We start from the raw sequence: 15719 nt of genomic DNA on the forward strand, positions 1-15719 counted from the left end.
CACGCTATGCCACAGTCTCCAGAATTTCTGTTCTCATTCTCAAATACTTCCTAAACTGATTCAGTCACAAGTAGTTGGCTCAGCTCATGGACTATCAATTTTCTGTTTAGATTTAATACAAATCTATTAAGCCCATATGCCTGGCTGTGTGCTGAGTGAGTTAGAGAGCACCCATTTGAGATACTCTGCTGGCTGCCTGGAACAAGTGGTAGCACTGGGATGGAAAGAAACCAATTTGTTGGTGAGAAGAGGCTTTCCTTAATGGGGCAAACATGCTCTTTTCTTGCTTCTCCTCTCTCAAGCAGTGTACTTTGCTGCATATAGCCAGGGACTGTAAGTAGCATCAGTCAATCCTGCTGGAACATCTTCTGTATCCATCTGTTTGCTGTGTAAATGGCTCCCTGAAGTGGTTTCACATGCTGCTTTTCCAAATGGTGCCTATGAAAGTCTATCAGTTCTCATTCTACACCTAGTGGTGATCTACAGCAGGTTTTTCTTGAGATGCTGTTAACTGTCAGCATAAATTGAACAAATATGCAAATTCAATTTACACATTTAATACCACCATGGAGATGATGATTAAATTACTGTTATCACTTTGAAAACATACTGTCCCATGCAAATAGCTAACAAATTACCCAAAATCTTCACTCAGACCTTGGCCTAAAGAATGTTATTACTTGGCATCTGTGGACATATTTGGTGTCAGACACATTAATAATGCTCTGATATCATCCCAAAGAAATTATGTCCCAGATAAACATTTGTTGCACCAGAGGCAAAGAAACCCTGTCAAATACTGTTGTCCAACTGCAACTTTCAAGTGCTTGAACGCATCTGCTTTTGAATTTCCCCCTGCTCATGCAGGCACATTCCAAGCAGCCAGCACCCTGACACTACAGAGGTCACAGTCTAGCATGGATGCACTAAACTGGCTGCAAATGGGCCAGAAGGTGTCTGGAAGATCACCTGGAGGTGTTCACAGCAATGGGGAGCACTGGGCACTGCACGGCACTGGAACCTGTGAGCATCTTTTGGGCCACATTCCCTTGTTTACTCTCATTAATGCCGGTCTGGACAAGCAGGCCAGGGGCTGTGCAAGGGAATTTCGGCCCAGCAGGAGGGATGAGCTTGGACCTCAGTATCCGCAGTGTTGAGGATTGCACTGAATGCTTGGTTTGCAGCTGCAGGCTGAGCTCTGGGGAGAAGCCTGAGGCAAGAGACTGAAACTGCTGAAGGGCACAGGGATGGCTGGTGCCAGCCAGGTGCCCAGGCACCCAGGGACACAGAAAAAGCTGAGGGTTTCAGATATTACTCTGCTTGGACTGTGCTTGTGAGGGTGTAAGAGTCCTGAGGGTTCTTCACTTGGGGTCCCTACTCGAAGGCACCCAGCTCAAATTGTTATTTTGTTGTGGTATTGTGATTAAACTATTTTAAGGATTGAGACGTCAGAGACTTTGTTATGGGAAACCTGAGGTCGAGCCAGTAAGGAATCCTTGTCTCACTGTGGGGTGTGGAGCTGCCAGGGCAGCTCAGGTGGAATGAGTGTGAGTGCTGGAGAGGCTTCTGGGTGGCTGGGCAGGGAAGTTTCCTCAATGCCCATTGCAGGACTGTGTGGTCCTGTTGGTGAAGCAGCACAGGGTTCCAATAAGCTGCTGTGCCGTGACATGGTGTTTGCTGTGACCTCCACCTGTGAGGCTGGTGAGCTCTGAGCAAGGTGTGGGATGGGACAACCCTGGGTGTGCAGACAGACTGGGGAATGAGAGGATGGAAAGCAGCACCACGGAAAGGGACCTGAGGGTCCTGGTCTGTGACAAGTTGAACATGAGCCAGCAGTGCCCTGGCAGCCAGGAGGGCCAACCCTGTCCTGGGGGCATCAGGCACAGCATGGCCAGCTGGGCAAGGGAGGGGATTGTCCTGCTCTGCTCTGCTCTGGGGCAGCCTCACCTCCAGTGCTGGGGCAGTGCTGGGTGCCACCATGTAAAAAAGACATTAAACTGTGGGAGAGTGTCCAAAGGAGGGCAATAAAGATGCTGAAGGGACTGCAGAAGCCATTTGAGGAGCGGCTGAGGTCACTTGGTGGGTTCAGCCTGGAGGAGACTGAGGGGAGATGTCATTGCAGTCTGCAGCTTCCTTGTGAGGGGACGAGGAGGGGCAGGCACTGATCTGTTCTCTGTGGTGAGCAGTGACAGACCCGTGGAAACTGGTGTGCAGCTCAGTCAGGGGAATTTAAGTTGGATATTAAGGAAAGGTTCTTTCCTCACCCAGAGGGTGTTTGGGCACTGAACAGGCTCCCCAGGGACGCGGTCACAGCACCAGCCTGGCAGAGCTCAAGAAGCACTAGGACAGCGCTCTGAGGCACATGGTGTGATTCTTGGGGATGGTGCTGTGCAGGAGCTGGACACTGATGATCCCTGTGGGTCCCTTCCAACACAGATATTCCATGATTCTATAACCCTGTCATGAGCCGAGCGCGTCGCGACGGACGCCGCCGAGAACAGAGGGGCTCAGGGACCGAGCCAGCCCCCGTGTCCCATGTGCCCAGCTGTCCCCGCGGTGCCCCCGTGCCCGGCTGTCCCTCCTGTTCCCGCCGTGTCCCACAGCCCCTCGGGAGGAGCCGCCCCCCCCCCGCCATTCCCCGGGACGGTGTTCACGACAGTGTCGCGGCGGGGCTGCCGTACGGCCGCTGCGCGCCTTGCGGCGGGCGGTGCGGATGGCGTCCGGGCCGTTCGGGAGGAGCCGCCCCCCCCCCCACCGCCATTCCCCGGCACGCTGTTCACGACAGTGTCGCGGCGGGGCTGCCGTACGGCCGCTGCGCGCCTTGCGGCGGGCGGTGCGGATGGCGTCCGGGCCGGAGGGCGAGCGGCGCCGGGAGCAGCGGGAGCGGGAGGCGCTGCTGGCACAGGTGCGGTGACCGGCCCGGCCCAGCCTTGCCCCGGGGCTGCTCAGCGTTGCCCAGGCTTGGCGCTGGGTGCCCTGCGGGGTCGGTGCGCTCCCGAAGCTGCCCCGGCGCGGCAGCCGGAGGCGGGGACGCCGTGGGGAGGGGGCAGAGCCCCTTCGGTGCCCCGGGGAGCTGGGCTGCGGCACCCACAGCCGCAGGACGCCGTCTGCAGTTTCTGCCTGACAGCCGCCTGATGTCGTGCGTTTTGCTGCTCGTGGTATTGATCCTCTTGGCGTTTCATTTATTATGTATTTCTGTGCTTACACCTTTGGAAAGAGCAGGAGTCTTTACCTTCTCTCTTCAGATCTTTTTATACTTCAATGACACCACCCTCACTTCCCGGCCTTCTGTAGACTGAATAGGCCCAGCTCTCAGCCTTTCCTTCAATGAGACACAAAAGGCGACTCCCCCTTGTCTTAAGGGCTGTCTTTCCTAAAGAGCCTGTATCCCTCCTTTGCAACATTCTGGTAACAACTTGAAGTTGTGTGCACGTGTTAAGAAGTGGGAGCCTGATTTTGTAGGATCAATTACTTGCTGTACTGTAAGACAGGAATTAGGAGATTCCCACTCACAGGTGCTTTGGTAGAGCTGCTGTGACTTGGAGACCCGTGCTAGTCCTGATGCATTTTGTTCAAAACTCGCCTGTTTTTGGTATTTGTGGTGATTCTTGTTGTGACTTGTAGGTAGAGTGAATGCTGAAGTCGAACCCGCCTGGTTTTGGTATTTGTGGTGATTCTTGTGACTTGTAGGTAGAGTGAATGCTGAAGTCACAAATCACACATCACTTAAGTGACATGGCTTGTTTTGGGGTTTAAGGGGGAATAACTAGAGAAGTGTAAGAGAAAGACAGAGTATGGAAAGAGAACAGTGTTATGATTATGGGCTTTTGACAAAAGGAAGGCCAGGGTAAGCAGCAGCCAAATCTTCCTGGGCAAAGATATTGTCAGAAAAAAAGTAGTGGGGAAATGGCCTGGATAGCCTGATGCTTACACAACAGTGATGCCTTTTCTCAAGGCCAAGCAGAAAGAGAGAGGATTTTATGTTATATATCATGGTGGGCATCTTCTTTGTGCAGTTATGGAACCATTTCTTGGCAATGAAAGTTCCCTTTTGACAAGCAGTTGAAGGGAATTTTGTTTAACTTAGTGAATCACATTACCCTGCAAAAGTTTGTTGGTGTTGTTAAGATGTCTGTTGCTTTACTTAAACTTCTCCTTTTCTCAGTTCAACCCTCTTGGATGTTCAGAAAATACATTTAACAGCAAGCAAAGCTGATGTAGGCACTATTATCCTACTTTGCCTTTCCTTCTCAGCTGGTGCCACTTGGACAGCAAGCTGCCTGGGCCAATGCTGCTGGCTTAGAATCCTAGGACAGCCCTGGCTGGAAAGACCTTGAAAGATCCCTTGGTCCAGCCCCTTGTGGGAAAGGGAGCCTAGGTGAGATTATTTAGTCCTCTGTTCAGTCATGTCTTGAAAACTCCAGTGATGGCGTTAAGGAAATTCTCCTGGCTGACCTTTCAGGAAGCACAGTCCCCCACCCAGGATTCACTCCCATCACCCGAGGCTGTCACTGCTGGCACTGAAGCCCCTTTGTGGAGGGCAGCTCCAGTGAGCCAGCGTGTGCTCTGCGTGATTCCCTGCACACAACACTCACACTCAGTCAGACAAGTTTCCCTTACCAGCTTGACCCCGGCTTTTCCATGGAAGAGTCAGAGACATCTGGATCCTTACAACAATTTAATCATGGTGCAAAACACAAACCAGCTTGAGCTGGTTGCCTCCAAGGAGGGACCCTGAGCAACTGAATCTCTGAGCTTTTATACCCTTGCAGCCTAAGTGTGCCATGGTCGGGGCTCCTCCTGCTGACTCCTTGGTCCTGCAGTGTCTCTGAGTGCCTGCTCTCCTGGCTGGCCCCTGAGGTGTGCAAAGGGGCAGCACCAGTTCACAACCTTTTTGCCTGGGGCACAGCTTGTCTTTGGCACAGTTCCAGTAGTGTGCCATGGTCAGGGCTCCTCCTGCTGAGTCCTTGGCTCCTGCAGTGTCTCTGAGTGCCTGCTCTCCTGGCTGGCCCCTGAGGTGTGCAAAGGGGCTTGTGCAAAGCTGTGCCTTTTTGCCTGGGGCACAGCTTGTCTTTGGCACAGTTCCAGTAGTTGCTAGGAAGTTTGGTGTCTTGAGCAGGGGGCTACACTTCTCACTGCACTCTTAGGGTATGTCTCAAAGAGTTGCTGCTTCAGCACCTGGGCTGTGCTGTTAGGATATGTCTCAAGAGTTCTTTGATGATACTGTAGAGTCATAGGTCCTAACTCTCAGTCTTGATATATTCTTGTAGGTTTAGATTCTGCTCATCAGCCTTGCTGAAGAATATTAGAGAAAGTGGTTTGTAGTTTTTAGAATGAAACCAAATCTGATATTTTTTCTTATTGCTAAGCTGTAGTGTATGAAAAGGTATGCATGTAGGATGTTTGTTGAATTTTGTAATTTTCTTTGACTTGAGCAAGAAACAGACCATCATTGTATTTTTCAGCATATTTTTAAATGCCATGAATACAAATTACTCCTACATGAATATCTTAACATTGTATCTGCCATATTTGTGTGATACTAAAGAAAACCGAGTGTACAAACCTGATTTTCTGGAGTAAGGCAAACGCTGATTTTCTTTGTACAGCAGTGGGCTCAGCATTGGCTTTTGCCATTCAAAACTGGGGAATAAATAGCTCTATAAAGATGCTACATCATTGCTTAGACAAAAGCTGATCAAGTGTTAGAGTTACTGTGAGATGAATAAAGAACAAAGAAAGTGGTTGCACAGAAATGTTACCCATTTCTGTGTAATGTCAAATAGCTTATGCAGCCCTGGTCCCAGCATCTCAAGAAGAACCAAACAGCCTTGGAGAAGGTGGGAAGAAAGGTGCAGAGATAGATGATCATGGTGCAGACTGGCCAAGGACTCCAGAGGTTTTGAGACAAGGAAAGGTAGGCTGAAAATAAAGGTAATGCAAGAGAGTTCTGTAAAATTGTTAAATGATATGGAGAAGGGAACAGAAAGTGTTACCTGATGGTTCTTTCAGGTTAACAATTAGGTTGTGTTAAGGATTTTTCAGGTAGCCAGTTTAAAGCAGACAAAAGAAGTGAACTTTCAGATGATGCACAGAGAAGTTGTATGGTCTCTTGAATAGCATGTTGCAAATACAAGCACTGCACTTCCATCCAAACAAGAATAGCCTAAAATGTAAAGTATTTGTTGGAAGCTGTTGATTGAAAAGTTGTTGAGCCTCAGATTGCTGGAGGATTCAGGAATATTTTGGAGATGGCTCACTTTGAACTTAAGCCTGTATACACTTTAGCTTTCCTGGGCATTGCTGGACATTTTTTAGTTGGGATACTAGTTTAGATTCTCAGTTCTGAGTATGTCAGAGCACCAAGAAGTCCAGTACAGGGAAACAGAATGGAGTATAATTTGTGAAATACTAGCCACTGTGATTCTTCAAGTAAATTTTTTGTGGTGTGTAGGAATGGATCTGGAGACAAAGACATTGTTTTCTACAGAAGTTAACCATTAGAGGTGCTTGGTCCCTATGTGGTTGATGACTTTTCAGCTTCTTACTGAAAGTGACAGTATAGAGTCTGTGTTATAGTGTTTTCTACAGAAGTTAACCATTAGAGATGCTTGGTCCCTATGTGGTTGATGAGAAACCTTCCCAATGTGACTTTTCAGCTTCTTACTGAAAGTGACAGTATAGAGTCTGTGTTATAGTTCCACATTGTTATGTTTTCACTTCCAGGCAATCTAAAGCTAAGTCAGATTCTCTGATTTTCAAAGATTTTCTTGGGTGCATTTGAGTAATACTGAAACATACATTAATGATCAAATTATTTTCTTTGCTGTTGCTTGTGGAATTGGTCTTCATCACTTTATGAATGTCCTTGAGCTATTTCTATTCCTTGCAGTAACAATGAAAAGTTGAAGTAAGGAGAGACATATTGAAGGTTAGGAGTTTCCCCCCTGCCTCCTTCTCTATACCAAAGTTTTAGAATGTGTTAGCAGAAGTGTATAATAAGCATTTTATTGTATACAAGCCCATGTGGGCCAAAGGAAGCTGTAGAGATTCCTTTGTTGCTTATTTGGATGATAGGGAAATTTAGAAATGAAACTTTAAAAAAAAAAAAAACAATTCATTTCATGTTGCCTTTTCCTATTTATGGACCAAATAACCTAATATAGCTATGGAAAATGGCAACTTTTAAAAGACTCCTTCTGTAAATACTCTGTTATTTCTGTGAAAAGTCAATTCAGCATTTTATAATGTGAAAGCATGAGGATGTCATAGTTGCCATGTCAATACTCTGCTGTCTGCTTTTCAGAAATGGACTTGTTGCTGCCTGTGTGAGAACAGATTAATGTCCTAAGTGTGTTGACTTTCTCTGCTTTACTTTGGTTATGGTTGGACTGCCTGCTGCTGTGGAGCAGCCAGGTGATTCAGGGAGGGGATTGTCCTGCTCTGCTCTGGGGCAGCCTCACCTCCAGTGCTGGGGCAGCTCTGGGTGCCAGCATATAAAAAGACATTAAAGTATTAGCAGGTGTCCAAAGGAGGGCAACCAATACAGTGAAGGGCTTAGAGGCTGCAGGTGTATGAGGTCCCTTGGCTGGTTCAGTGTAGAGAAGAGGAGACTCAAGGGAGACCTCCTCATGGCCTGCACCTTCCTTGTGAGGGAAAGAGGAGGGGCAGGCACTGATCTCTGTGGTGCCAGTGACAGGACCTGAGGGAATGGCCTGAACTTGAGTCAGGGGAGGTTTTGGTTGGATATTCTGAAAAGGTTCTTCACACAAAGGGTGGTTGAGCACTGGAACAGTTTCTCCTGGGAGGAGGTTACAGCACCGGCCTGGCAGAGTTCAAGATGTATTAGGACAATGCTCTCAAGCACATGGTGTGACTCTTGGGGTGTCCTTTGCAGGGGCAGGAGTTGCACATTGATGATCCTTGTGAGTCCCTTCCAACTCAGGATATTTGATGATTCTATGAACAGAACTGGGAAAAAACTACTGTGACACTTTTTCTCTGTGTTTTGTTTGTCTTGCTTAGAAAGGCAGCAAGTGGTTAGCAGGAACTTATCACAGCTGGCTAACGCAGTCAAGACAGTTACTTGGTGATTGTAATTCTGGAATCCCTTTATTTTGGGAAAGACAGTTGGAAAGCTGTGTAGTCTTTGCTTCTGGTAATCTAAGAAATTTTCAGAAATAATTGTACTTTAGTAGATCTGTTTCTGGAAAGATGAGATGTTCAGCCAACTCACCTTAAGGAGCTTTTTGTTATGAAATATTGAACTTGTACTTGTTTTGATGAACCAAAATGCCACACAATTAATTGATCGAGATTTCTCTTTTAAATCTTGGAAGTGTGTTCTTTTATTTGTGTAGTCTTTCTTCCAAACTGCACTGATAAAACCCAGCGGCTGAGAGTGTTTATGATAATGATCAGTAATCAAATAATTAAGTGTTGACATGCAAATCATTAGAAAGCTTCAGAAACAGCATCTTGTTTTGAGGAGCATGATAGTTCATGACACTGTTATTTTTGTTTACAAGTTTACAGCAAGAAAATAATCTAGGTGTTGTGGTAAGTGCATAGATGTGTATTTTTCCTGGACATGAGCACTTCTTATCAAGGCTTCAAATTTTGGATTATTTTTGCATCTGTTGTTTCATACAGTGTTTTTGTATTTTAGGGTTGCTCTTCTGTTACTTGGGGTTTCTTCCATGGACTTTGAGTCTTTCAGTCTTCAGCCTCTGAGGGGTGATGTGATTTGGCCATTCCTTGTGCAGAAATTCCTGCCTTTTAATTTTTAAGGATTACTGACAGATCAGAAGTTGAGTATAGATAAATAAGACCTCTGTCAAATAATGTATGTTATTGAATCAATTAAAATAAATTGATACAATAAAACAAGTTAATTGCACAAACAAGAAATTGCATGTTTAGTTTTACTTATTTATATTTATGAAAAATTTGATTTGAGATTTACAAGCCATTATTTTTGGAAACATCTCATTTGATACTTTTGATTAGTCTTCTCCCTTTAATTTTTGGTTTACATTTTTTATTTTCTTTGAAAATACAACTTAAAATTAAAGAAAAGCAAACAACAAACAATGTATAACAGTATCACTGAGTTCACAGTATTAGAGCTCTGAAGAAGCTGTGAAATCAGCAGGTTTTGCTGGTGAAGTACGATCAGGTATTTCCTCCTAAAAGCCTAACAGTTGTCTTTTTGCAGTGATGAGTATTTGCTGAGGTGATGGAGTGCTTGGCAGTATTTTGCATTGCAGTTTTTGGTGGAAAATTACAGAAATCTCTCCTTAGGCAGAAATTAGTAGCAAAACATGTCTCTGGTAGGGGTTATAGTTGCTTCTGTGCTGTAATAGTAAGCATCTCCTTTTTGTTCTTTCCCTTTTAAATCCTTCATGAACTGTTAAATCCCCAACTCTATCTGCTGAAGGAAATAAGCACTTCAGCACTTCAATCTGTGCTATTAGAAGAGTAATGGTACTGAGAAATGAATACTGCCTTTTCACAAAAGATTTTTTGATTTTTGTCAAAGCACCTCTATGCATTTTTGCAAGCAACATCTTTGAACAGACAGGTCATTTTTGAAGGTCAGTGATGAAGAGAGATGTCACATTAACAAGAAATACCTATTTATGCTTTCCTACCAGTAATAGTTTCTAGTTATCTGTTGTGTCTGCATGTGTACCAGCTGAACCTCTGCTGCCTCCCAGATGTTTCTGACTGAAGGCTGCCATCTCCTGTAGCCTGCTCTTTAAATCACATCTGACTTTTGATTATTGATCACAAGAAGCTTAAATGATTGAAGTGATAGTCGCTTCGGTGACCTTTCTTCTGTGCCTTTTGGCAGGTGAAAATGACAAGAGTGGTGACATTTCCAGTTGGCAAAGCTGTGTCTGGAGGAGGTGGTGATGCAGGCAACTTCAGACTCAAGTTGCAAGTTCCCAAGTTGTGTTGGAAGCTAAGCTCTTTCTTGTGTTTCCACTGTTGTCCTCCTTGGGAAGTCTTCGTGGATGCAGCAATAACTGGAATATTGAGACTCAAAAAATAATCTAAGCATTCACCAAATTAAGTGTGTTATTCAGACAGAGAATTGATATAAAAGCATCAGAGCTGCAAAAGAAGGGTATGTTCAAGTTCCCTGGAGATAAGCACTCAGGTAACCAGGGCTCTCTGTCCCTGAGCTTTGGGGTCATGGGAAGTAATGGGGTGGTAATACATGGCATAGCAACCTTTCTGATACTTGACATCAAAACAGTTAAAATGGTGGGGTAGTTTGTATGATAGTATAGGAGATGATCCTGAAATTAGAGAGAAAAACTCATTGTAGATATTTTGAATGCCTTATCTTGGTGTCTGAAAGACTGGCTAGGTGTTAGATTTTTTGAACTTTCTGAACAGAAAGCTGTTGCTGAAAATAAGTTTTTTCCACACGTCTTTCCCCCTAAGTGCACTTTGCCCCTATGTTTCTTGAGTCTTGATGACCTTGCTAGAGTGGCAACTTGTAAGCTTGTTCTGCAGGAAGCCGCACCATCCTTTCGGTGGGATTTATTTTGTGTCAGGGTGGACCTGTAAGTGACTTGCCTAAGACTGGAGTGCAGGATCAGGCCTGGGTGGGTGAGGTGGTGGGAGCATGTGAGAGAGGCAGCGCAGAGAGGAGTGGTGTGGGATGGAGCCCTGCCCTTCCGTGGCAGGTGGCCAGGACAGCAGCTTAGCTGGTGCTCTCTCTGTTGAATGTTTTTGTAATTCTGTAATGATCTGATGTGCTGTAGATTTTCTTCTGGTTACTCGTGGAGGAAAAGGGAATCTTCCTTCTTTTGCATGAAGAAGTTGACTATTGAGTCATGGGGATTATCATTTCAAGAACTAGAGGTTGACCACAGTTATAGGTGGAAAATTGTAAGGTCTTTCTGCTGGTTTGGAAAAGTTTCCCTGGCATTTACTGAAACAGTAAATAGTGTTGAGATCAGAAAGGAGTAGGGTCAGGATTTCTGTGTCCATCCCTTCTGGGCATCCTTGAGGAACCACTGTGCAACAAGCTCAGTTTATTGTGTGACCTATAACTTGGCTGTTGGCAGTGTCCTTGATCTTTTCTGCTTCTTCCTGAGGTGACATGATGTAATTTTTATAGCTTTTGGGTTTTGCATCTGCAGTGTATTACAGGCTGCTTTGGAGCAAATTTTATTCATTTAGAAGATCATGTTGTCAGCTACTGGGCAGGCTGGCCTTAGTAACCCACTTGATGGAAACCAGAAAGCACTTTCCTTGAACTTGGTTTCCTCCCGCATTCAGCAGGATCTGTGAAATTCAAACTCCTTTCACCTACTTGTGGTAAAGTCTGTAAAATTTGGCTGTCTTCAACCATGGCAAATATTGCTGACATAGTGTAGAATAATTACTGGTTTTGTAGCACCACAACAACAGACCTTGCAGAGTGCCTTGCCAGCCTTACACTTCACCTTTTTTGTTGCAAAGGAGACCATCAGCAATTTTATTAGGATGTTGCAGAAGTGTGTAGTGTAGCGTGATGCTTGTCCTTCTATGACAGGTTGTTGCTCATAATGAGTTCATGTGTACATGCACAGGCATTTCCATAATTAAAGCATTACTTTTGAAACAGAGTTATTTCAGAAATGTATCATCCACTATTTATGGAGAAAAACCTGAAAAATATTGCTGTAGTGACCTAAAATGTACCTCATTTGTAAAGGGGAAAAAGTATAAATTATTGGTTATTCCTGTGGTATTGTAAGTATTAATGAACCTTAATGTGAATTAAATGCTTGGACTCCTGTGGGTTGACAGATGTGAAAATATTAGAATTAGTCCTCATAGATAGAATGGTAAATCTGACAGGAGAATTAATTAGTTTTTCTTTTTTTTTTTTTTTTTTTACATTTTATGACATGCTAGTAAGCCCTGCAGCTTTTGAAAAGAAAAGTAGAATATGAAGGTAAGTTTTGAAGCTAATAAAGCAGTGTAGGCAGATTTTCTGGCTCACTTCTACTTGAAGTAATTATGTGTATGTGAGGGAAAAGTATCATGAACAATAAAAATTGAATATTATAATTTGAGGGAGCTAGATTTTTGAGACAGAAAGATTTAGAGGGTATTGCTGCTAACTTTCTAGTCTTGTGTTAAAATGATAATTTAGGTGAAATTATAACTTCTTTCATATTTTTAGATGTCTAGGCCGTGTTCTTATTTTTTTTTCTTGTGTACATGCACAGGCATTTCCATAATTAAAGCATTACTTTTGAAACAGAGTTATTTCAGAAATGTATCATCCACTATTTATGGAGAAAAACCTGAAAAATATTGCTGTAGTGACCTAAAATGTACCTCATTTGTAAAGGGGAAAAAGTATAAATTATTGGTTATTCCTGTGGTATTGTAAGTATTAATGAACCTTAATGTGAATTAAATGCTTGGACTCCTGTGGGTTGACAGATGTGAAAATATTAGAGTTAGTCCTCATAGATAGAATGGTAAATTAGGGGGGTTTTTTTGTGGTTTTTTTTTTTTTTTTTTTTTACATTTTATGACATGCTAGTAAGCCCTGCAGCTTTTGAAAAGAAAAGTAGAATATGAAGGTAAGTTTTGAAGCTAATAAAGTAATAAAGCAGTGTAGGCAGATTTTCTGGCTCACTTCTACTTGAAGTAATTATGTGTATGTGAGGGAAAAGTATCATGAACAATAAAAATTGAATATTATAATTTGAGGGAGCTAGATTTTTGAGACAGAAAGATTTAGAGGGTATTGCTGCTAACTTTCTAGTCTTGTGTTAAAATGATAATTTAGGTGAAATTATAACTTCTTTCATATTTTTAGATGTCTAGGCCGTGTTCTTATTTTTTTTTCTTTCTTTTTTTTTGATCTTGCATAGATATATTGTTAAGATTCTATATTTTTGTATCCTTGTCTAGGATGCAAAATATGGACAAACTTCCATCTGATGCCTTTGTTTCTGTCTTTCTCTTTTAAACAGCCTGGTGGTCAGTCTGCTACTACACATTCATCTTGCTCAATCCTGTTTTGTTGAGTATTCAGGAGACAGCAGTCCATAGTCTGATGATGATTTCTAGTCAATCTGTTCTAAATGTGTATTTGTGTACTTCAGCCAAAATTATGATCCACCTCTTTCATTAGAATGATGTATCTCAATTACTTAAATACTTGCCTTCATTTATTCTGTTTATTTTTAGATCTAATAAAAAATATAAAAGCTCAGTTTGTGCCTTACTTATTACATTACCTCATTTTATTTGTAACTTTGGCAGCATGAAGAAAATAGTAATGTTATTTAAAATATACTTGTTGTTATAGGAGAAGATAAGAGGCTAAATCTTCCATGACAGGCAGAGAACATCTACAATGAAGAAATGTTGACAAGCTGATCTTGAGTGGCCTTTACTTGTGGCATTTATAGATTTATGGGCTGGAGAACTGCAGAAAGGGTGGAAGGGAGCTGTTGACTCCAGCTGCACTTCTTTCTCAACCAAAGGGAAATGGAATATGCAGAAAAGCCTGCCTTTTTTTCTTCAATCTACATCTTGGCAACTTGTTTTGTGTCTGCTTGTGGAGCAAACAAGCTTGGAGTCAGAGTTTTTGTTTTTATTTTTTTCCATCTAGAACTGTATTCAGGTTCCCTTTATCTCCATTGTTTCATCTCTGTCCAGTTATAAGCTTAAGTTTGGAGTCAGTGGCTTGTAGACATCTTGTGAGTTGCAAAGCTGAAGTTATTATCCTTCACTTGTCCAAAAATGTGGCATATTTAGTTACTTTGTTTTAGTCAGATGAGCATATTTTTAAAACAAAAGAGCCATCATAGATTAGAAGAGAATATATCAATTTGATATATTTCTGCATGAATTTTCAAGGGTGTTGGCTTAGGGTGGCTGGGGTTTCCTCTCTGTATGATGGAGAAGTTGCAGGAAACACACTTGCACTTTCTTGAGTCCTGGGTGGTTTTAGTGATGCTATGTTATACTTAACAGCTATTTCACTTCCACTGAATTGTAGTCCTGCTCATTCTTTTGTTACTTTGTTTACTTGTAAACTAGTACATGTTTTGATGTTGGAATAGATGTCTGAATGTGTTCCTAGCTCTTTCTTTATGCTTGCCTTTTGAGTTTTAAGCGGTAGCATTCACCTTTGTAGACTGTCAGCTTCATTCTAGAGATGGAAGTCTCAGTCTTTGCCTCTTTTTTCAAGCTGATTTATACTATTTTTTGTTAGTTTTACAATATTCCTTTGTTTAAAATCAAGAAGTCTGGGTAGCAGCTTTGCTTTGCTTGCATTTAAGTGCATTGTAAAGTTTATCATGTGGATAAACATGGATAAACTGCTAAGAAAATAGGCAGTGAAAAGTTTAAAAGGGTGTTTTGTTTGGACACAGATATGTAGTGGGCTTTTTTTTTTTTTTTGAGTTCATTGTGTTGTTCACTTTCAAAACACAACAGAGTCCTTGTGAGCTGGAACTTTTAAAAAATCCCCTTTTAATCTTATTTTTTTAGCATGTGTTTCTGTTCTTTTGAACCCTTAGAGTGTCATCCTTCTGTAAGCATTGTTTTCTGTCAGGACAAAAGCTGCAGATTTCCTTCTTGGATAGATCAAAAAAAAAGAGATACTGCCCTGTGGTAGGGTGGTATCTGTTGTGCAATGCACAGGCTTGGATCTGGAGAACAGGCCAGGAGGAAAGACCTCAACTGTTGTCCAATCTCCTGAGACTGTTTTATTTGTTTGTTTTAAATATTAGTCTTTCTTAAACTTGTATGTGTTCTCTTGGCTTATGTTTGACAACACTTTCTGGTAAAAGTTAGCGTTTAAGGATAAGAATTGAAGGATAACAATTTCTCTACCTTTAGTTTTGTTTTGATTTTAGTTATTTTAAAAGAAACCCCTCAAATAAATAAAAACCCAAAAGCATGTTGAAGTTTGCAAGACTTATCTAGCACAAAATTAGGGTTGTAATAATATAAAATAACTTTCCTCCTGTTTGATTAGGATATGGTGATATATGGCATATGATATATGGGATAAAGAATTTCCTAAAAACAAGTTATGCTTAAGTAAACTTGCTTCTGAAAGTCATGTTTATTCTGAACATAACAGAGTGAACTTCAGAGGCTGAAAAAACAATTATTTTGTTGATGTGGCTTATAAAAATCCTTTTTCAGGAATTAAAACTGTTGGCAGTGATGGTTATTTTTTCAGAAGAAGTAGGAAAAGTATTTCTACATTTATCCACATAACTAGAAATGGAGGAGCATTCTTAAGCCTGAAATGCAGTTCTCAACATTGTGAGTGGAAATGCTACTGAGCTCCACCTGATTATTTTTCTTCTCTTATATTCCTTCTTATCGTAGGCCAAAATTAGTCACGAAAAGAAGGAGAGCTGCAAGCTGCTAAAGGATCTGCAAGGTGAAGATACCTGTATGCCTGCTGATATGAATGAAGGTGTGGAAGCACTGGAAAAGGTGACAAAATTGTAAATAATTAAATTGGGTTGTTACTTCTACAGAATGTTTATATGAACAGAAGACTTGGTGGGCTTGAAGGCAGTCTTTAAACACATCCCTATTTCTGATTTCTTTATGCTTTTTTAAGGTAGACATTATCTTTTATTCACCAAGAGGAAAAATTCTGTCATTCAATTCCAGCTTTAATTTCTACCAAATGCAGATTAGGAAGTGCTATCAGACAATGATAG

At 42.2% G+C, this 15719-nt stretch overlaps 1 protein-coding gene across 5 annotated transcripts in view; it reads left to right on the forward strand.

The window, feature by feature from the left end:
- Positions 1-2821: 2821 nt before the first annotated feature.
- Positions 2822-15719, forward strand: part of CWF19L2 (CWF19 like cell cycle control factor 2) — a 60711-nt gene continuing 47813 nt past the window's right edge. Inside the window, exons 1-2 of one of the 5 annotated variants that reach the window (XM_039718687.1) lie at positions 2822-2905; positions 15376-15486. In XM_039718687.1, the coding sequence (XP_039574621.1) occupies positions 2840-2905; positions 15376-15486 (177 nt within the window). In that variant the 5' untranslated portion in view covers positions 2822-2839. Of the gene's footprint in view, positions 2906-3125; positions 3159-9915; positions 10166-11926; positions 11960-15375; positions 15487-15719 lie in introns of those variants that run through there. The other 4 variants (XM_039718688.1, XM_039718691.1, XM_039718690.1 and 1 more) reach the window with 4 other exon arrangements.

The sequence above is a fragment of the Passer montanus genome, unplaced genomic scaffold (assembly GCF_014805655.1).
Source record: "Passer montanus isolate IOZ18808 unplaced genomic scaffold, ASM1480565v1 scaffold4, whole genome shotgun sequence".
In the NCBI taxonomy this organism is placed as follows: Eukaryota; Metazoa; Chordata; class Aves; order Passeriformes; family Passeridae; genus Passer; species Passer montanus.